Source organism: Cololabis saira, chromosome 14 (assembly GCF_033807715.1).
Source record: "Cololabis saira isolate AMF1-May2022 chromosome 14, fColSai1.1, whole genome shotgun sequence".
Taxonomy (NCBI): Eukaryota; Metazoa; Chordata; class Actinopteri; order Beloniformes; family Belonidae; genus Cololabis; species Cololabis saira.
The window spans coordinates 40,101,054-40,122,893 of record NC_084600.1 but is presented as its reverse complement, the minus strand read 5'-3'; the positions used below and the strand labels follow the sequence as shown (position 1 = coordinate 40,122,893).

The 21,840-nt window shown below is 38.1% G+C and overlaps 1 protein-coding gene across 1 annotated transcript; it reads left to right on the top strand.

Annotated features, from left to right (window-relative positions):
* Nucleotides 1-911: 911 nt before the first annotated feature.
* LOC133460087 (GPI transamidase component PIG-S-like) lies at nt 912-20,726 on the top strand. The gene is made up of 12 exons (XM_061740609.1): nt 912-957; nt 4,263-4,402; nt 5,366-5,477; nt 5,568-5,657; nt 7,145-7,236; nt 7,330-7,570; nt 9,984-10,126; nt 10,206-10,320; nt 12,187-12,332; nt 13,719-13,819; nt 13,894-14,104; nt 19,605-20,726. Exons 1-12 carry the CDS (start codon nt 939-941, stop codon nt 19,881-19,883), a joined length of 1,689 nt encoding a protein of 562 aa, XP_061596593.1. The 5' UTR covers nt 912-938; the 3' UTR covers nt 19,884-20,726.
* Nucleotides 20,727-21,840: the final 1,114 nt, after the last annotated feature.

Sequence of the window (21,840 nt, the reverse complement as noted above, 5' to 3'; positions counted from 1 at the left end):
GAAAGACATTTAGCATCCTTTTTAGGGATTAAAAAAATATATGAATAAATGCCTCAAAATGTGGTTGTATACATATATATAGTATGTATGTATATACAGTACAGATCAAAACTTTGGACACACTTCCCCATTTGTTTGAATGAGAAGGTGTGTCCAAGCTTTTGGTCTGTATATATATATTATATAATAAATCTGCTAAACCTCTTCCAAAACCTGTTATCATATGATGTTTAGCAGGGTAAATGTTATGGAGAATTTTAAAAGACACTTCCTTCACCTTATTTTGAATTAAATATTTATGATTGATCCGCCAGACAATCTTCCAGCTGATATCTGGGATATAACAGCTCAATAATATGTTATAAATGGACGAGGGAGGATCTTTTCTTGGAATAAACTGCGTTTTCTGTTATTTGGTTACCATGTTCCTGTGAAAAACAGAACATTTTCTCCACTCTGGATCTGGGAGTCAGTACTGTTTTTAACCACAAGGGGGCGCAGGTAAACAACCTATGCGTGCGTTTATTATATTCACCTTGTTCCGCCGTTGGTGACTACCCGTCATTTCCTCTAAAATGTTCCTTTTCTTTCTTTTTTTTAAACGTGTTTATTAGTTTTTTGTTTGCAATTTACAGCAAATCAAAGAGGACATTCTTACAGGCACGACAACAGAGCAAACGTTTTCTCCTTATTCTCCCTCCCTGGGGGTAGGATTAAATAAGTTTACACTTCTTCCTACGCCTTTTTGCACATGTAATTAAGATAGTATGTGTTAAAATATGAAATTCTTTGTTTTTTTGTTTGTTCTGTTTTCTTATCTCTTTAATTGTTTTCTTTTACGTGTACAAAATAAATCAAATCAAAAAACATTGTGTAATCACGTGACGCGGGGCTTCGTCCGGGTGGATAAAACAAGCGCACCCGGTGCACCGACAGAAATGGCCACCACGGAAGTGGGTGAGTGCATTTAATGCAGAAATATGTGTATACTGATTGATTCATTTAAAAAATATAACATTTTCTTCAGCTAACTGGTGTTTTAGAGCATATTTGACCATTACAGAACCTTATTTAAACCCAACATGGGGCAGTATTGACCTAAAGTCACAGCCATGTGAGGCTAAACGCTAAAGTAGCTGCATGAGATGGATGAGTCAAAATAAAACACTAATAACTTAATTAGATCAAATCTGTTCCAGGTTAGAGGTCCTTGGACTGCAGCATCTGTAATGACACAGGTATAAACAGTACTCGAGTTGTAAAAAAACATCAGGGGGGATGGTGGATTTTATCATATGGGGACAGATAATTTGTGCTGATTACAAATAATATAATATATTACAAATAATAGCAGTGACCAAAACACCTGCAGAAATACTGCAGGAATGACATAGCAGCAGTTAAATGCAGCCTTCTGTAAGCTTTAAATATCCACTGGGCTTACATCAAATACATCAAAACACAACAATAAAAAACACTTTTCTGAACTTATCAATATGACTCTGTCCTTCACAGGATAAGTAACATGGATCACTGCAAAAACTCAAAATCTTAACAAGAATATTTGTCTTATTTCTAGTTAAAATGTCTCATTTTAGTAAAAAAATCTCATTACACTTAAAACAAGACTCATCACTGGAAAAAACAACAATTTTCACCTGTTTCAAGTAGATTTTCACTTGAAATAAGTAGAAAAATCTGCCAGTGGAACAAGATTTTTTTGCTTGTAATGAGAAGATAAATCTTGTCCCACTGGCAGATTTTCCTACTTATTTCAAGTGAAAATTTACCTGAAACAGGTGAAAATTGTCACATTTTTCTGGTGTTATTTTTCTGGTGATGACTCTAAATGTTGAAATAGCAGTAAAACCACATTCATTGATGAAATGACATAAGGGATGGAAAGGGGGGATGGCAGTTTTACAGGGGGATGATTTGGACCGTTTTTATTTCAGGGGGGATGCCATCCCCCCTCATCCCCCCTCACCCCCCTCAACTCCAGTACTGGACACAGGTATAAATGGAAGAAACATGCAGCATCTCACTCCTGCCATGTTGATAAAAGCCTGTTAATGCTTAGGTTTATATAAAATGCTGCTTGAAATAACCCTGGGATAAAATGAAATACATGGAAGCTGTTTTTGCATATTTAACAGAGCAGTTAGGGCTGATTTGAGCTTTGTGACTTGGTGCCTTACCCTGCTATAAGAAGGTGAAGGGATGGACAACAACAGCCTCCATAGACGTATGTATCCGTATCCGCCCCATGGACACAAAAATAAGAAAAATAGAGGAACATATTTTCCTCATCAACCAAGCATATTTTACATTAACATATTTAAAATTTTTCAAGTAACAAAATAACATATTTGAACCATTTTTTAGATTTTTTCAGTTATTTTATTGTCTGAAAAATGGTTCAAATGTTATTTTATTGTCTGAAAAATGGTTTCAAATATGTTATTTTGTTATTTGAAATTTTTTTAATTTGTTTTGTTGATAAGAAAATATTTTTCTCTATTTTTCTTATTTTTGTGAGGGGGGATATATATTGTTTTTCGGCACTATCTTGTTCTCTATATGGACACAAAAATAAGAAAAATAGAGAAACATATTTTCTCATCAACCAAGCATATTTTACATTAACATATTTAACATTTTTCAAGTAACAAAATAACATATTTGAACAATTTTTCAGATTTTTTCAGTTATTTTATTGTCTGAAAAATGGTTCAAATGTTATTTTATTGTCTGAAAAATGGTTCAAATGTTATTTTATTGTCTGAAAAATGGTTTCAAATATGTTATTTTGTTATTTGAAAAATTTTAAATTTGTTTTGTTGATGAGAAAATATGTTTCTCTATTTTTCTTATTATGTGAGGGGGATATATATTGTTTTTCGGCACTACCTTGTTCTCTATAGCTGATATAACATGAATTACTCCTATGTGGGATCAATAAAGTTCTTATTTTTGCCATCTGAGAAAATTAAATATATTATATTTGGTGCCTAACTGTTTCCCAAGTATATTAGTGCATGTGTGAATGAATAAATGAGACGTAAAACTTACATTTCTTTGTAGAAAGGCGCTTTATGAAAATAAGTACATTTACTTGTATTAGTTTACAACGCAGTCTTGAACATCCAATATGGCGGCGACGTTGACGTATCGCAGCAGCGGGAAAGAACACTCGATGTTGTGTCTACGTATATATGTCTATGCACTGAACAACAGCCTCCCATTCCCCCCTGAACCCTGACCCCTGACCTTTGACCTCTGACCTCTGCCATCATCCAGTCACTGGCGTTGGATCTCTGCTCTCTTTCAGACCTTTCTCTGTGAACCCTAGAGATGCTCGTGAGTGAAAACCCCAGCAGGATCTGAAATACTCAGACAAGTCGGCACCAACAACCACAACACGTTCAAAGTCACTTAAGTCCCATTTCTTAGCAGATAAGAAAGTTACCAGTTCCCACAAGAGCAGAGTCGTCCCTCTCTACTTTCACGAAGGTTGAATTTAATTGTCTTTATTGTCATTGTACCAGTACAACGACATTGGCAGAGCAAACCCTTAAAGTACAGAATAAAAAACCCCTTAAAGTACAGAATCACAAACCCCTTAAAGTACAGAATAAAAAACCCCTTAAAGTACAGAATAACAAACCCCTTAAAGTACAGAATAACACACCCCTTAAAGTACAGAATAACAAAACCCTTTAAGTACAGAATAAAAAAAACCCTTAAAGTACAGAATAACAAACCCCTTAAAGTGCAGAATAATTTAGCATTAAGGTATATAAAAAAAAGCATGTATGTCATTTATTTATTGTTGGTGTTGATGATATGTACCATCAGGGAAGACAAATCTCCCTACGGGACAATAAATACATCTAATTTAATCTATATTTTCTTAAGAAAACTGCTGTTTCAGCTGTTTGATTTCCTTTTTTTAGTCATGTTTTTTTAATATGAATTCCTTTTAGAGTTTTAATAATATTTCAACAATACATAAGGACAATTAGACGCTTCTGAAACAGAGTTACACCTTTTTCCACAACTACGGGGCGTTTCTTTCCACGCAGTAGTTTAAAGCAGTTTCCCAACTCTGGTCCTCAGGAAACACGGTCTACAAATGACTGTCATCAAAATACTTTCATGACAATAACTAAATTATTAATGGTGTTTAAAAAAATAAACACGCATTAGAAAATGATTTGTCCACTGGAGCAACGAAGCTCTGCCTCTCTGTATCTGTGCAGAACGCCGGCGCGGCCAGCTGGCTGCTCTGTCCATCGCGGTGGTGGTCGTGGTGGTGGGAGTCCCGCTGTGGTGGAGAACCACGGAGACGTACCGGGCCTGGCTGCCCGTCAGCCAGATACTGGAACTGGCAAAACTGCAGGTGAACCCGTGTTTCCATGGAAACAACTTAATTCTTCCCTGATGTATTTCACCCGTTTTTTGTTTTTTTTGTTCAAAGTATTTTTATTAGTTTTGTTTTTAAATCGTACAAGATACAAGTAGACATTTCAATAGTATTAGGGCCAAACTAAGAAAAAAAAAGGGAAATTACGAGAATAAAGTCATAATATAATGAGAATAAAGTCGTAATTTATGACAATAAAGTCGTAATATTACAAGAATAAAGTGTTAATTTATGAGAACTCTAACAGGAAGAGTGTGTTAAAATGTTGAATATTGAGCATCTTGTGAAGTTATATTTATATATTTATAATATATTTAATATTACGACTTTATTCTCGTAATATTACGACTTTATTCTCGTAATATTACGACTTTATTCTCGCAACATTATGACTTTATTCTCGTAATTTTACGATTTTATTCTCATTATATTATGACTTTATTTTCGTAATTTCCTTTTTTTCTTTCTTAGTTTGGCCCTAATACTCCGTCGTAAACAAAAACGTACAAAAATGATAAGAAAAAAAAAGGCAAAGGAAAAAGAGGGAGGGGTTATATCTATACATTGGAAATGTCTGAGGCATCTATCTTTTCAACCTGATCTAGAACTTGTTGCCATATAGAATAGAAGTTGAGGGCACAGCCTTCTGTGACATATCAGATCTTTTCTAAAGTCAGGTAGAACCAGAACAAATGTGATAAAGTTGCTGTTCCATAGCGGTCACAGTTAAGATCAATGTTTGGTGTTATCTTTGCCAATCTCCATTTAGACCAATGTAGCCTATGTACAATCTTGAACTGTATTACCTTGTGTCTTAAGTAAGAGTGTATCCTATCTTATGTGGAGTCCCAAACATCCTCAGTAAGTTCTAGGCCTAATTCTTCTTCCCATTGTCTTTGACCAGTGTTAACGTGTTTCTCTCTCCTCTCTGGTCTGCAGCTTCACCTGAGTGCTGACGTGGAGGTGGTGTTTGCACGCGGCACCGTCACACCTGAGCAGCAGAAGAAGTTCCCGCTGACGCAGACGCAGGACGAGGAACATCCTGTGGATGGTGATTCATTACTCCTGGAGTTTCTGATCCGGTAGTTTCAGAATCTTAAGACTGAGTGTTAAACTGTGTCTCTGTTTCTGTTGTTTCCAGAGGAAACAGCTCTGAGATACAGGTACGAAACCAGGTACCGCACGGCAACCGTCATGGAGGAAGACGCGCTGAACAAGCCCACGGCTGCAGGTGAACAGATTACACTATCATTTTATCACCATGGTTACAGTAGAATTACATCAGAAAGGAGGTTCATACCACCAAGGGTGAGAACAGGTTTGATAGAGAACTCTGGTTGGCTGGAACTCTATACCAGTTCATATTTCTCATGTAGCAAAGATCGGTTTAAGATTCATTTGAAACAATATCTTTTAAAATTTCATGAATTATGATTTGACATTCGGAAGGAACAGAATGAAGTTTGAATAGAATACACAGGTAGTTTAAACCCTATCACAATAAAGGTGAAAAGTGGTCAAGAATTCTAAGATAAGGTCATTTCAGGTAGGTATTGTTTATGAAGGTGTTTTATTTATTTCTATGTATTTGTGTCTGAGAATGATGGTGATTTCTTTATCCTCTGTGTTGTTTGTAACTGAGGGAGTTGTGTCTATTATTGTTTTGTTTGTCATGTATAATGTGTGTCTGTTATGTATAAAGGGTCAGCTCCAATCCCCCCCTAGCCCTACTTTCCAGCCCTACCCATAAATTTTGCGCGTTCCCGTGAGGGTAGTGGTGTCCCAATTCCTCTTTTCACCTAGGGGGAGTGCACATAACGAGGGCTAGGGGGCATCAATCTAGCCCTTCACAGCGAGGGTTTTCAGATCCTCACTAGCTGACCTAGGGCCAGAAAAATTTCCCAGAATGCTTTTCGTCGTCATTTGCAGACTGAATAAAAAAAAAAAAACATGGCGGACATTTCTTATTTTTTAGTGAATAAAACCAATATTTTGAGTTAGTTTCTGCATAAAAATGCATTTTGATTACATTTCTAGCGAGAAATATATATTTTACTTTCACTACAGTGAATGTACATAATCACTCGCTTGCCCGTTGTTGCAAAGATCACGCCAGAATAAAGGCTGATTTATGGTTCCGCGTTACATCAACGCAGAGCCTACGGTGTAGGTGACGCGCTCCGTACGCCGTAGGCTCTGCGTTGGTTTAACGCCATAAATCAGCTCCCGAGCCGGCAGCCGGCTGTACACATCTTGAAATTTTCGGAGCAAATTTTTTAACTGTTTTCTTAACTGTTAGATTTCATCTATTAAACCAACATTTATTTTCCTAAATGATTTATTTCAGCCAGTGGTAATTCTCCACAGAGCTGCAGGTTTCTCCCTGGGACGACGGCTCTTCTCCGTAAACATCGGATCAAATTTTATTAACAGACGTTATTTAGATAAACTGAGCTCAGGTTGGGGATCTTAACGGTTACTTTTACGCCTGGAAAAAATATTAAAACAATATATATTAAAATATTAGAAAGTAGGGGGTGTATTGGGATTGGCCCTAAGTGTTAATTTGTGTGTTGTCGTATGTCGGACCCCAGGAAGAATAGCTAATGCTGTTGCTAATGCTAATGAGGATCCTAAATAAAACAAACAAACAAACTTCCAGCTGTCGGCACGTCGAACGTTAACCTCTGATCATCTCTGTCTGCTCTGGTTCTGCAGAGGCGGATCTGTCTCTGCACACGCTCAGTGAGAGTCCATGCGGCTCCCTGGTCGTGTATGTGATCCCCGAGTCGTCCTCACTGCTGCCAGAGGTCGAGAAGCCTCTTACGTCACCATCACTTTTAAAAAGTATCTTCTGTTTTCAGTCAGTAAACGAAAATCCTCTGACATGTTCCGTCTTGCAGGACGTGAACGTGTACGTCGGCCAGCGTCGGACGGCGCTGCTGCGCGGCGATGCCCAGATGAGAGCGGGGAAGACGCTGGAGCAGCTGCTGGCTCAGGTGCAGCCGGGGATCAAACGGGTGCTGCAGGTGATGTCGTTCAACCACGCCGACATCACCGCCGCGCTCAGCGACCGCGTCCGCTTCAACCCCGGCAGCAAGGAGAGCATCGCCGACAGCATGAGAGCCTTCAAATCCAGCCCAGGTTCTTGTTTCTTTGTTTTATTCAGCCATGAAGCAGATCGGCTTTATTTCTGTCCTTTTTCATTTATAGAGAGTCTGCATTGACGTCACTTCCCCACTAGACCAGCCCCCTTACTGCACTGAGTGGCAAGAATGTCTTGACAGTGACCCGTACAGTTACCAAGAACCAGTGGTCCATGGACATTAATATTTGGTACAGTTACCAAGAACCAGTGGTCCATGGACATTAATATTTGGTACAGTTACCAAGAACCAGTGGTCCATGGACATTAATATTTGGTACAGTTACCAAGAACCAGTGGTCCATGGATATTAATATTTGGTACAGTTACCAAGAACCAGTGGTCCATGGACATTAATATTTGGTACAGTTACCAAGAACCAGTGGTCCATGGACATTAATATTTGGTACAGTTACCAAGAACCAGTGGTCCATGGACATTAATATTTGGTACAGTTACCAAGAACCAGTGGTCCATGGACATTAATATTTGGCCACTAATCCAGTTTCCTGATATTTAAATGTACTTAATTTCTACGCCGGGGAAACACACGAAGCAAAGCTTGAAGGCTTACAAAAGTCTTGACGCTTGGTCCGACTTCAAGGCAGGATTTGTTGTAGAAATTAAAGTGATGAGGACACTAGGAATGGGTGATATTTTACCGTTCACGATTTACCGTAAAAAAAGTCCCCACGGTAAGAATTTGTCATCTCGCGGTAAAAATGATAAATTCCACTTGATGACGTTTTTGTGTAAAGCTGATTTATGGTTCTGTGTTAAATCCACGCGGAAGGAAGGAAGGAACGAACGAACGAACGAAATGAGCCTGAAAGAAAGAAAGAAAGAAAGAAATGAGCTTGAAAGAAAGAAAGAAAGAAAGAAAGAAATGAGCCTGAAAGAAAGAAAGAAAGAAAGAAAGAAAGAAAGAAAGAAAGAAAGAAAGAAAGAAAGAAAGAAAGAAAGAAAGAAAGAAAGAAATGAGCCTGAAAGAAAGCAAGAAAGAAATGAGCTTGAAAGAAAGAAAGAAAGAAAGAAAGAAAGAAAGAAAGAAAGAAAGAAAGAAATGAGCCTGAAAGAAAGAAAGAAAGAAAGAAAGAAAGAAAGAAAGAAAGAAAGAAAGAAAGAAAGAAAGAAAGAAAGAAATGAGCAAGAAAGAAAGAAAGAAAGAAAGAAAGAAAGAAAGAAAGAAAGAAAGAAAGAAAGAAATGAGCCTGAAAGAAAGAAAGAAAGAAAGAAAGAAAGAAAGAAAGAAAGAAAGAAAGAAAGAAAGAAAGAAAGAAATGAGCAAGAAAGAAAGAAAGAAAGAAAGAAAGAAAGAAAGAAAGAAAGAAATGAGCAAGAAAGAAAGAAATGAGAAAGAAATAAATGAGCCTAAAAGAAAGAAAGAAAGAAAGAAAGAAAGAAAGAAAGAAAGAAAGAAAGAAAGAAAGAAAGAAATGAGCAAGAAAGAAAGAAAGAAAGAAAGAAATGAGCCTGAAAGAAAGCAAGAAAGAAAGAAAGAAAGAAAGAAAGAAAGAAAGAAAGAAAGAAAGAAAGAAAGAAAGAAAGAAATGAGCCTGAAAGAAAGAAAGAAAGAAAGAAAGAAAGAAAGAAAGAAAGAAAGAAAGAAAGAAAGAAAGAAAGAAAGAAATGAGCAAGAAAGAAAGAAAGAAAGAAAGAAAGAAATGAGCAAGAAAGAAAGAAATGAGAAAGAAATAAATGAGCCTAAAAGAAAGAAAGAAAGAAAGAAAGAAAGAAAGAAAGAAAGAAAGAAAGAAAGAAAGAAAGAAATGAGCAAGAAAGAAAGAAAGAAAGAAATGAGCAAGAAAGAAAGAAAGAAAGAAAGAAAGAAGGATAAATTCCCATTGATGATGTTTTTGTGTAACAAACATGGTGGATCTGAGAGCGAGATAGATTAATATTTAAAAAGATGGAGTTGAATTGGTATTTTTTTTATCGTCATTTTTATCGTTATCGGGATAAATGCCAGAAATTATCGTGATAAATTTTTTTGTCCATACCGCCCATCCCTAGAGGACACCGAACGACACCGATGATTTGACCGTTTAACGTTAGCTACCCAAAAATCCAACATTACCTGATACAAAATGGGAACCGCAAATCCACGTTTCGGTGCCTGGAATCCAGTTGTTTCTGTGAATTGCAGCGATCCATTTGTCTCTCTTAAGCTTATTTTTCAGCAGTCTGTAAAACGATAACTCCGATTTCTTGCTAAATCTATGAGTACAGTCGATCGTACAACAGCTCTTTCCCATTTTAGATGTTTTCCAGTTGCTCAAACTGAAAGTTTACGCTGACACTCAGTCTTTCTGACACTCAGTGGGCGTAACCCGCTGTGAAGTCGCATCAGTGACGTCATGCGCATTCCCTCCATTTCTGTCCTTTTTTGATTTATTCTTACCTTCCTTTTAGGATATGAGATCACGTTCAGTTTGCTGAACCCCGACCCAAAGTCCCACCGTCTGCACTGGGACATAGAGGGAGCCGTGCAGACCTTCATCCAGCCGCTGCTTAAGAAACTGTCTCCGGTTTCCAACTTCAGCATCGACTCCCAGGTACCAGCGCGGTACTTTCTGCAGCCATATTTCTGCAGATGTTTGTAAATGTTGATTTATTCATTATTTTTATCCACAGACGCTGTACTACGCCATGCTTGGCGTCAACCCGCGCTTCGACACCGGGCTCAGCGCCTTCACGCTCAACGCCGACAGCCTCGCACACGTGATCAACCCGGTGGAGGCCCGGCTCGGTAAACAACAGAACGCTTGCAAATGTTGTCCTGCTGGTTGTTTTTGTCTCGTGTTGTGCAAGTTCATACTTCTTGAGAACTAGTTCAAAGTTTAGTTCACATAGTTTAAAAATGAACAGTTCACATTCATAGTTCACCATTTTCATTTTGAACTCGTTCAAATTCAGTTCATTTCAATATTTGTAGGTGAGAAGTACGAATGAAACGCCACCCCATCCTAAAACTTTTCACTGTATACTAGGAATGGGTGATATTTTACCGTTCGCGATAAACCGTCAAAATAATTCCCCATGATAAGAATTTGTCATCTCGCAGTAAAAACGATAAATTCCCGTTGATGACGTTTTTGTGTGAAGCTGATTTACAGTTCTGCGTTAAATCGACGGAGAAGGAAAGAAAGAAGAAAGAAAGAAAGAAAGAAAGAAAGAAAGAAAGAAAGAAAGAAAGAAAGAAAGAAAGAAAGAAAGAAAGAAAGAAAGAAAGAAAGAAAGAAATGAGGCAGAAAGAAAGAAAGAAAGAAAGAAAGGAGCCAGAAAGAAATGAGAAAGAAAGAAAGAAAGAAAGAAAGAAATGAGAAAGAAAGAAAGAAAGAAAGAAAGAAATGAGAAAGAAAGAAAGAAAGAAATGAGGCAGAAAGAAAGAAAGAAAGAAAGAAATGAGAAAGAAAGAAAGAAAGACATGAGGCAGAAAGAAAGAAAGAAAGAAAGAAAGAAAGAAAGAAAGAAAGAAAGAAAGAAAGAAAGAAAGAAAGAAAGAAAGAAAGAAAGACATGAGGCAGAAAGAAAGAAAGAAAGAAAGAAAGAAAGAAATGAGGCAGAAAGAAAGAAAGAAAGAAAGAAAGAAAGAAAGAAAGAAAGAAAGAAAGAAAGAAAGAAAGATAAATTCCCGTTGATGAGTTTTTTGTGTAACAAACATGGTGGATCTGAGAGTGAGATAGATTTATAGTTAAAAAGATGGAGTTGAATTGGTATTTTTTTATCGTCATTTTTATCGTTATCGGGATAAATGCCAGAAATTATCGTGATACATTTTTTAGTCCATACCGCCCATCCCTACTGTATACAATCATTTATTGTCCTAGTGGCTTTTCAACTTTAACTCAGAGGCTGTAAATCTCCAACAATGTAGTCCATTATCAGTTTATCTACCTGTTGCTGGTAAATCAACCCCCTGAAGGTGCAGCAGTGGAACTGGGGTCGTTTGGGGCTGTTGGGCCTTCTTGGTCTTTCCTGATCACTTTGTTTGATTATCAAGGACTTGCAGATATTTTCTCAAACTGGACGGATGCTTTAACTCCACATGACGTTTACAATTTAAAGTTGACGAGGCAGACTTTGGACTTGTTTTCTCAGCATAGCTGGACATAATTTGCACAGAAAGATTAGATTTGTACCGTCTGACTCTTTGGGAGACGATGTGTAAAATTCCTGCGGATAATGATAAGTGGAGGCAAAGTCTCTCTCTTCACTGGTCATGTAAAGATGCACCGGGCTCGGGCCGCCGTTGCCATGGGGATGGTGCCCGTTGCTATGTTAGTGTGCACTGCATTGTGGGTAATGTAGTGTGAAGTCGTCGTCTTGTCGAGTATTTTAAATGTGCCGCCCGCTGGTGAAACGTATTCTGTAATAATTGGAGCTAAACAGTGAAGCTGAAACTCACATAATCTGAACAATTCACATTCCAGTTTATGATCTGCAAGTTCACGTTCAAGTTCTTTATTTGCAAATATGTTGCGTTCAGTTCAACGTTCTCACAGAAATGAACGTGTTTAATGAACGCGTTCATTTGAACTCGTTCATGCACAACACTGTTTCTGTCTCGTGTTTATTAACATAGTTTTGGGTATTTTTTTGCATCTAATTTCAGGCTCTAATGCTGCTTCCTCCAACCCGGTGCTGAACTTCCTTCTGTACGTCCCGGACGCGCATCATTCCCCCCTTCTCATCCAGGATCACAAGAAACAGGAAGCTCCTTCTAATGCTTTCCACTCCCCACGCTGGGGGGGAATTATGGTAAGTTTAATCAGTTAGTAAGTAAGTAAAATGTATTTATATAACACCTTTCACAGACAAGGGAATGTCACAAGGTGTTCTCAAAGAATAAAACAACATCAATAATAAACACGAATAAAACATTACAATAAAAGTAGAAATACGATAAAAACAAGACAATACCGGTAAAAAACTCCTAGAATAAAAGTACATAAAATCTACATGAAGGTCATAAAACAACCGTCTCACTACTGATGTTTAAAAGCTTGGAGAACCAGGTGGGTTTTAAGATGACCCATCTAAAGGTGGCAGTGGTTGATTTAAGGTGGATACAACATATATATTTATATTTATAATTATGTTTATGTTCATGTTCTGGATCTCTGGAAAGCGTCTAGAGACAACATATGTTGTATTAGATGCTATATAAATAAAATTTAATTGAATTGAATTGAACATGCTTTCTCTACATTGTCTTCCTTTAATTGACGTCTTCTTGTCCATGTAAAAGCTCTGCAGAGATACAGGGTTTAAAATCATCAAAGGAAGTGTCTTTCATGGAAGAAGCTGCGACATCAGGCTTTTATTAGTCTGTCAATTGTAATTGCTTATTAGGGATGGGCGGTATGGACTAAAAAATTTATCACGATAATTTCTGGCATTTATCCCGATAACGATAAAAATGACGATCGAAAAAAATACCAATTCAACTCCACCTTTTTAACTATAAATCTATCACCACATTCAGTCTTTGGAGCCCCCAAAACACTGCTCTAAAAGATACTAACTACTACTAAACTACACCAATTAAATTGAATTAATAAAAACCAATTAAATTAGTATACCTGTACTGCAAAACTGAATGAAACAAGTTTGAAATGTAAGAACAGATTCAACATTTATTCAAACTGCATGGCTTAAACAGTGGGATAACAGTGCAAACAGCAAAAGCACCATTGTCCTTCTAGCTTATAAAATCACAAAGTAGAAAAAAGATACAACCTGATAAATAAAGAAACAGGACAAATAAATAAAAGCCATCCTTTGCACTCACTGTTTTTTTGCAGATTCTGCACATAATAGATGATGTTTGCTCCTCGTCTCTCTTTTAAAATCCAAACCAGTTCCAGATAACGGAGCTGGAGTCTCGTTTAACAACGAGCTCCTCGCTCTCAGATCCGCCTTCCGCCATGTTTGTTACACAAAAACGTCATCAATGGGAATTTATCGTTTTTACCGCGAGATGACAAATTCTTACCGTGGGGAATTTTTTTGACGGTATATCGTTATAACGGTAAAATATCGCCCATTCCTAGTGCTTTTAAAAAAATGTTTTATTTTCATCTTCTGTGGCTTGAATCTGTCTCTTGTTGGGATTTGTATCAATGTTTGCTCATATTCCTTTAGGTTTATAATGTTGACAGTTTTTATGGGCCAGAGCCAGAGTTTCCTGTTGACATCGACATCAACATGGCTAAAGTCATGGGAGTCTTCCTCGCTCAACTACGGTAAATATTAACATGCACCGTTACAGTTATTCCTTTTTCCTGAACAAATATAAAATGTTCCTGTAACATGACAGGCTGCTGCTGGGTGTGCAGTCGTCCACGCCCCCCCCTGGTTTCCTGATCGCCCCCTGCAGCAGAACCGGCCTGGCGGACTGGGAGCTGGACCGGCTCATGTGGAGCCGCAGCGTGGAAAATGTTGCCACGGCGACCACCACCATCACGTCTCTGGCGCAGCTGTTGGACCAGATAGGAAACATCGTCATCAACGACAACATCGCCCAGCAGGTAGGATGGATCGTCGGTGCCCGTGTTATCTCTTAGTTTTTTATCTCTTAAGTGAAGTTGCTTTCGTCAACGAAAATTATGACAAACCTTTATCACCTGAGGAAAACGAGACGAGACGCAACGACAATGCTGGTTATGTGATGATGACGATAATTAAATATATAATGCAATATCATAGAGGAATAAAAAGGAGACTAAAATGTAGATTACAAAATCAGAATCAGAGTCAATTTAGTCGATTTAGTCAGTCGATTTAAGGCGGAACCATAAATCAGCCTTTAGCCGGCGGCTCTTCTCATCCCGAAAACATCGGATCAAATTTCTTAACAGGCGTTATTTGGATAAACTGAGCCCAGGTTGGGGATCTTAACGGTTACTTTTACACCTGAAAAAATATTAAAACTTAATAAAGTGGCATATTAACAGCACTACAGCTGAAATTAAAACAGCTTCTAGCTCTGGGCTTCCTGATATGGTGTGACGTATGTGCAAACGTAACTACGCAGTCGCTTACGTACCCGAACGTAAACCACGCAGTGACGTAGCAAGTGGTGTCCCAATCCCTAGGGAAGATTACAAGGGCCCTAAAGTTTGTGGCTTCATTTTTAGGGCTAGTGGTAGAAAGTAGGGGGGGGATTGGGATTGGCCCTTAATCTTTTAAATATCTGTTAACGTCCATCTCCAGGATAGAGAGTGTGGTGTGGGGGGATGAGGGCGGGGCCTCTAGGGTGTGAAGTGGTGGAGAAGCTCCAGCCCCGGCTGGGGAGGGGGGGGTGCAGTTGCAGGGATGAACTGGTGAATGTGAATGCAGTCCTGGGGGATGGTGTCAGGACTGTCCCTTTGTCTTTCAAAGCGAGAGTGGAACTTGTTCAGGTCGTTGGTTAGGCGTCGGTCGTTGATGGAGGGGGGGGCTCTGGGTTTGTAGTTGGTTATCTGTCTCAGACTCAAACTGAGCTGGCATTGTTTTCTGAGAACTGTTGTTAAAGTTTCTCAGAGTACAGTCGTTTAGCTGCTCTCACCTCCTTGCTAAAAGCTGTTTTAATTTCAGCTGTAGCGCTGTTAATATGCCACTTTATTAAGTTTAATATTTTTTCAGGTGTAAAAGTAACCGTTAAGATCCCCAACCTGGGCTCAGTTTATCCAAATAACGCCTGTTAAGAAATTTGATCCGATGTTTTCAGCGATGATAAGAGCCGCCGGTCCAGAGCAGCAGCAGCCGGAGTACAGACGTGATCGCCGGGTCAACCTGCGCCGTCGTCCCGGGGGAGAAACCTGCAGCTCTGTGGAGAATTACCACTGGGTGAAATAAATAATTTAGGAAGATAAATGTTGGTTTAATAGATGAAATCTAACAGTTGTAGCTACGCCTGTTAAGAAATTTGCTCCGAAAATTCCGAGATTTCTGCCTGCCGGCTCCGGAGCTGATTTATGGTTCCAAGTTAAATCGACGCAGAGCCTAGGGAGTAGTACGGAGCGCGTCGCCGCATATCCTACACCGTAGGCTCTGCGTTGGTGTAACGCGGAACCATAAATCAGCCTTTATTCTGGCGAGGTTTGAAAAAGACTTCGCAACAACGGGCAAACGAGTGATTATGTACATTCACTGAGTGAATATTATGAAAGTAAAATATATATTTCTCGCTAGAAATGTAATCAAAACGCATTTTAATGCAGAAACTAACTCAAAATATTGATTTTATTCACCAAAAAATAAGAAATGTCCGCCATGTTTTTTTTGTTTTTTTTATTCAGTCTGCAAATGACGACGAAAAGCATTCTGGGAAATGTTTCTGGCCCTAGATCAACTAGTGAGCATCGGAAAACCCTCGATCCGTAGGGACAGATTCATAGCCACTACACTCGTTTTCTCCACTATCACTACATGGAAAGAGGAATTGGGACACCACTACCCTCACGGGAACGTGCAAAATTTAGGGGTAGTGCTGAAAAGTAGGGGTAGTGGGTGTATTGGGACTGGGCCTAAACAAGATTAAGGCCCAATCTCAATACTCCCCCTACTTTTCTCCACTCGCCCTTCTTTTCTTCCCTAACCCCTAAAAAAGAAGGGGGAGATTTTAGGGCACTTGAGATCTAGGGCACTTGGCCCAGGTGCCTGTCCCAATTCTCCCCCTACCCCTCGTTTTCATCCCTAACCTGATCAGGAAGCTGAGAGCCAAAAGCTGTTTTAATTTCAGCTGTAGCGCTGCTAATATGCCACTTTATTAAGTTTAAATATTTTTTCAGACGTAAAAGTAACCGTTAAGATCCCCAACCTGGGCTCAGTTTATCCAAATAACGCCTGTTAAGAAATTTGACCCGATGTTTTCGGAGATGAGAAGAGCAGCCGCCCCCGGGGAGCAACCTCAGCTCACAGCCCGAGAAGAGACGTGTCCGCCCGGTCAGGCTGCTCCGTCAGCCCCGGGAGAGACACTCTCTCCTGGGACGCAGCTCTGTTGAGAATTATGCTGGCTGAAATAAATCATTTAGGAAGATGTTGGTTTAATAGATGAAATCTAACAGTTGTAGCTACGCCTGTTAAGAAATTTGCTCCGAAATTTAGAGATTTCTGTCTGCCGGCTCCGGAGTTTGGGTCCGCGTTAAATAGACGCAGCCTATGGCGTAGCCTACGTAACCTACGACGTTGCTTACGTAGGTTACGTAACCATATTCCGGCGCGATCTTAGCGAACAACGGACAAAAAAGGGATTATGTACATTCACTGAGTGAATATTATGAAAGTAAAATATTGGTTTGCACCGAGAAATGTAATCAAAATGCATTTTTATGCAGAAACTAACTCAAAATATTGATTTTATTCCCAAAAAAAATAAGAAATGTCCGCCATGTTTTTTTTTTTGATTCAGTCCGCAAATGACGACGAAAAGCATTCTGGGAAATTATGATCTGCAAGTTCACGTTCAAGTGAGCATCTGAAATCCCTCGATTTGAAGGGGCTATTCTCAGCCCCTAGCCCTCGTTATGCCCCCTCCCCCTAGGTGAAAAGAGGAATTGGGACACCACTACCTTCACGGGAACGCGCAAAAGTTAGGGTTAGTGAAGAAAACGAGGGCGAGGGGGAGTATTGGGACGCAGCCCAAATATCTGTTAACGTCCCTCTCCAGGATAGAGAGTGTGGGGGGATGAGGGCGGGGCCTCTGGGGTGTGAAGTGGTAGAAGCTCCAGCCCCTGCTGGGAGGGGGGGGTGCAGTTGGAGGGATGAACTGGTGAATGTGAATGCAGTCCCGGGGGATGGTGTCAGGACTGTCCCTTTGTCTTTCAAAGCGACAGTAGAACTCGTTCAGGTCGTTGGCTAGGCGTCGGTCGTTGATGGAGGGGGGGGGTCTGGGTTTGTAGTTGGTAAAAACTGTTAAAATCTGTCTTCATTTTCGTTGACCAAAACGAGACGAAATGTTCTACCAAAGATCCTTAATGTCCATGTTTTCAGTAGTTTCTCTGGTTTAATGTCCATGTTTTCAGTAGTTTCTCTGGTTTAATGTCCATGTTTTCAGTAGTTTCTGGTTTAATGTCCATGTTTTCAGTAGTTTCTCTGGTTTAATGTCCATGTTTTCAGTAGTTTCTCTGGTTTAATGTCCATGTTTTCAGTAGTTTCTCTGGTTTAATGTCCATGTTTTCAGTAGTTTCTCTGGTTTAATGTCCATGTTTTCAGTAGTTTCTGGTTTAATGTCCATGTTTTCAGTAGTTTCTCTGGTTTAATGTCCATGTTTTCAGTAGTTTCTCTGGTTTAATGTCCATGTTTTCAGTAGTTTCTCTGGTTTAATGTCCATGTTTTCAGTAGTTTCTCTGGTTTAATGTCCATGTTTTCAGTAGTTTCCTCTGGTTTAATGTCCATGTTTTCAGTAGTTTCTCTGGTTTAATGTCCATGTTTTCAGTAGTTTCTCTGGTTTAATGTCCATGTTTTCAGTAGTTTCTCTGGTTTAATGTCCATGTTTTCAGTAGTTTCTCTGGTTTAATGTCCATGTTTTCAGTAGTTTCTCTGGTTTAATGTCCATGTTTTCAGTAGTTTCTCTGGTTTAGTTCTGCTGGGTGACGTTAGTCCTCAATCCCAGTCGCTGCAGCAGGAATCAGATCCAGAATCAGCTGCAGAGTTAGGCTGATGTCGTTAACGCAGAGCTCTAGGTTCACGTAGATTAAAAACAAAGTTACATAGAGAAACGCAGGGATCTGCTCTGGGGAGAAGAAGAAGAAGATCCATCTTTGGATCCACTTTCCTACAGAGACGTGGAAAAGAAAACCCAATGTGTCGTGGAAAAAGAAAAAGATGGGGAGAAATGCGGAAAAATAAATACGTTGCAAACTAAAATTAGAGTCTTCTGTATCTGGAATGAATGTATTCTTGAGTCTATAAGATTTGATTTGATTTGATTTTTTTAAGGATGAAGGTAACTTGTAGACTTCACCTTTTATTTATTTATTTATTTATTTTTTTTTCTTGAGGAATCTTTGTTATCCCCATGGAGGCAATTTGTTTTACTGGCAGTCTTTTCTCTTACTTCTTGCTTTTATTTCATTACTTTAATTAATCTTTTTGAGGGTAGGCAAATAATAAGCTTTGCTTCAGCCTACACCTTTTTCGGTCTAGATGCTATTTGTATATTGGAAACTTTTTTGTAATGTTTTCTTTGAACAGTATATTCGTTTTCTTGTTGTCATTTTTATTCTTTTATTTTTGTGATGTCATGACCGAAATAAACTAAACTAAACTAAATAAGGTAACAATAATATAATAATAAGATAACCTTGTTTGAATTGTAAAATGGGTTTGACTAAATTCTGACTAAAACTAGACTAAAATGCTCAGACTTTTAGTCGACTGAAACTTGACACGACTAAAAGGAGAATGAACGTGACTAAAACTAATAAAAACTAAAATGATATCTTGACCCAAAGACTAGACTAGGGCTGGGCGATTTTGGACAAAAATAAAATCCCGATTTTTTTTTTTCTCTGAAAACCCGATTTTCGATTTCGATTTCGATTTTTTTTGGTAAAACTACAAAAGACAATGGAATAAATTGTTTCAAATATTTTATCTTTATTTTTAAAGAAAAATAGCAAACAAATTTCCCTATTGGGAATGAAGTGCAATTGAAAGATACTGTAAATCTTCCTTGAGTTTAGTAAAGTGACAACATTTACAATTTTCTGTCATTTTCTGTATTGTCTGTAATGCAGCCAGCTGCAAAAAAGGAAAATCGATTTTCCGATTTTCCTTTTTTTAACATCGATTGTGATTAATAAATCCGATTTAGATTTAAAATCGATTAATCGCACAGCCCTAGACTAGACTAGACTAAAACTAAAATTGAAACAGGCTGACAAAAACAACACTACTCTTACGTTTACCAAAATTGCAATAAATTTTGAATAAAAAACATTGATGAACGCAGCCAATTAACCGTTATTGTTTGAAACTGTCTTTCTTTGCTTCATCTGCCCTCTGATTGTACCTAAACCTGGGATTGTTGTCACCGTCCCTCAGGTATCCAGCGCCGTCACGTCTCTGCAGCTGGCGGTGGCCGAGCTGGAGGCCGGGAACCTGGGCTTCGCTCTGCAGTACAGTAAAGAGGCCATCCTGGCCTCCGAGAAGGCTTTCTTTGACCCTTCACTCCTCCATCTACTCTACTTCCCCGACGACCAGAAGTTTGCCATCTACATACCTCTCTTTCTGCCCATGTGTGTGCCTATCCTGCTGTCGCTGCTTAAAATACTATCTGAGTTGAGACAGAAGTACAAAGAGAAGCAGGCCAAGAAGGACTGAGATGTGATTAACAAGCAAACATGGAATGAAATAACTGTTTTGTTTGTGGTTTTAAGCCATGCAGAAAAGATGATTTACACTATGTAGGGTTTGGGTTTTTACGACGGAGTATTAGGGCCAAACTAAGACAAAAAAAAATGGAAATTACGAAAATAAAGTCATAATAATATGAGAATAAAGTCGTAGAATTACCAGAATAAAGTCATAATGTTGTGAGAATAAAGTCGTAATATATAATATAATATATAAATATAACTTCACAAGATGCTCAATATTCCTCATTTTAACACAGGGAGAAGAGGCTCTTCCTGTTAGAGTTCTCATAAATTACCACTTTATTCTCATAAATTACCACTTTATTCTTGTAATAGGCTATTACGACTTTATTCTCATAATGTTACGACTTTATTCTCGTAATGTTACGACTTTATTCTCGTAAATTACCACTTTATTCTTGTAATAGGCTATTACGACTTTATTCTCGTAATGTTACGACTTTATTCTCATAATATTACGACTTTATTCTATTACGACTTTATTCTCGCAACATTATGACTTCATTCTCGTAATTTTACGACTTTATTCTCATTATATTTTGACTTTATTCTCGTAATTAAAATTTTTTTTTGTCTTAGTTTGGCCTAATACTCCGTCGTAGGTTTTAAAGTCAGTCATTAAAGTTTTTTTTTCTTGTTGTCTCGAATGGAAATGTATGTGTTATGAGATTTTATTGAATGACTACTGTAACTGCCTGTTGAAGCTTGAATGTGTACATGTTTTATATTTGAACTCCACTTTATTATAAGTTATTAAGAAATAAAGGCTAAAAATGTAACTGTAAAATTGTATTTTCCTTCTTATTGTATAATGTTATCCACTGACTTTTTAATGTTTCTTCTTATACACTTTTATAGGCACTAAAAATCAACATGAGATTTAAAATTAATTGAAGCTATGTTGAGAAAGTGACATCCTGAAACCTGTTTCTTAAAGGTGAATTTCTGATTTCATATAACATATATGTATATATAATGTGTGTGTGTATGTATGTATGTATATATATATATATAAAAACATACTTATACATACACAATCACCCATACATACATATATACATATACATTCTTTCTTTTCTTTTAATTTTTATATCGCATATATGATATGATATTGTGAGGACGGGACAGGACTAAATAAACGTTCTGCTTCCTCCTGTTCCCTATCGAACACATTGTTTTGCGGTTGTGCTTTATTTTTGGATGAGACTGTTAAATTGTTTAGCTTTTTCTTATTTTGATTGATTAATTAATCAAAATATAAAATATATAAGAATATTTGATTTAATTTTATGGGTCTTGTTGTGTTCAAGACAAAGCCAACAATAAAATAAATATACACATGCATACATACTCATATAATTAGCTGCCCATTTCTGTACAAATCTACCCATCACCCAATTATTTCCTAATTTTATACCTTTTTCATCCTGCCTTGATTTGTACATTCTTTGTGTTAAATAAAGTTTAAAAAAAAAATATTGGCCATCAACTCCGCCTTGCAGCACCGCCTCAACCCGCCGGAGGGCGCTGTGCTCGGCTGTAGAGCCGCTTGTGCTTCTATTCCTCCACCGAAGAAGAACATGGCTTTTTTTTTCCCTAACTGCTAAAAAAAAATCAAATAAATTGCTAAAGTCAGTTGAAAATTTGATGAAAATGGCAAAACATAGCTCAAATATGTGAAAACAGGATGATGGAAGAAGAGAGGAGTTGAAGACAGGAGGGGACACTGAAGAGAGGAATATTTGCTGAAGAAGATGGGGTTTAAAGGTTTAAAAGAGCTAAAGAAAACATTAAAAGGGGAATACCAGCTGAAAAGGAGAATAAGGGCTGAACACAGGAAGACTGACTGAATAAACCTGAACGATATGAACATTTTATTATCTGAATGGTTGCAATAGTTT

Excerpts from the sequence above, each read along its gene's own strand:
- LOC133460087 (XM_061740609.1), top strand. Across the intron at positions 7,571-9,983 it reads AGCCTTCAAATCCAGCCCAG|GATATGAGATCACGTTCAGT; the intron begins GTTCTTGTTTCT and ends CCTTCCTTTTAG. Across the intron at positions 13,820-13,893 it reads GTCTTCCTCGCTCAACTACG|GCTGCTGCTGGGTGTGCAGT; the intron begins GTAAATATTAAC and ends GTAACATGACAG.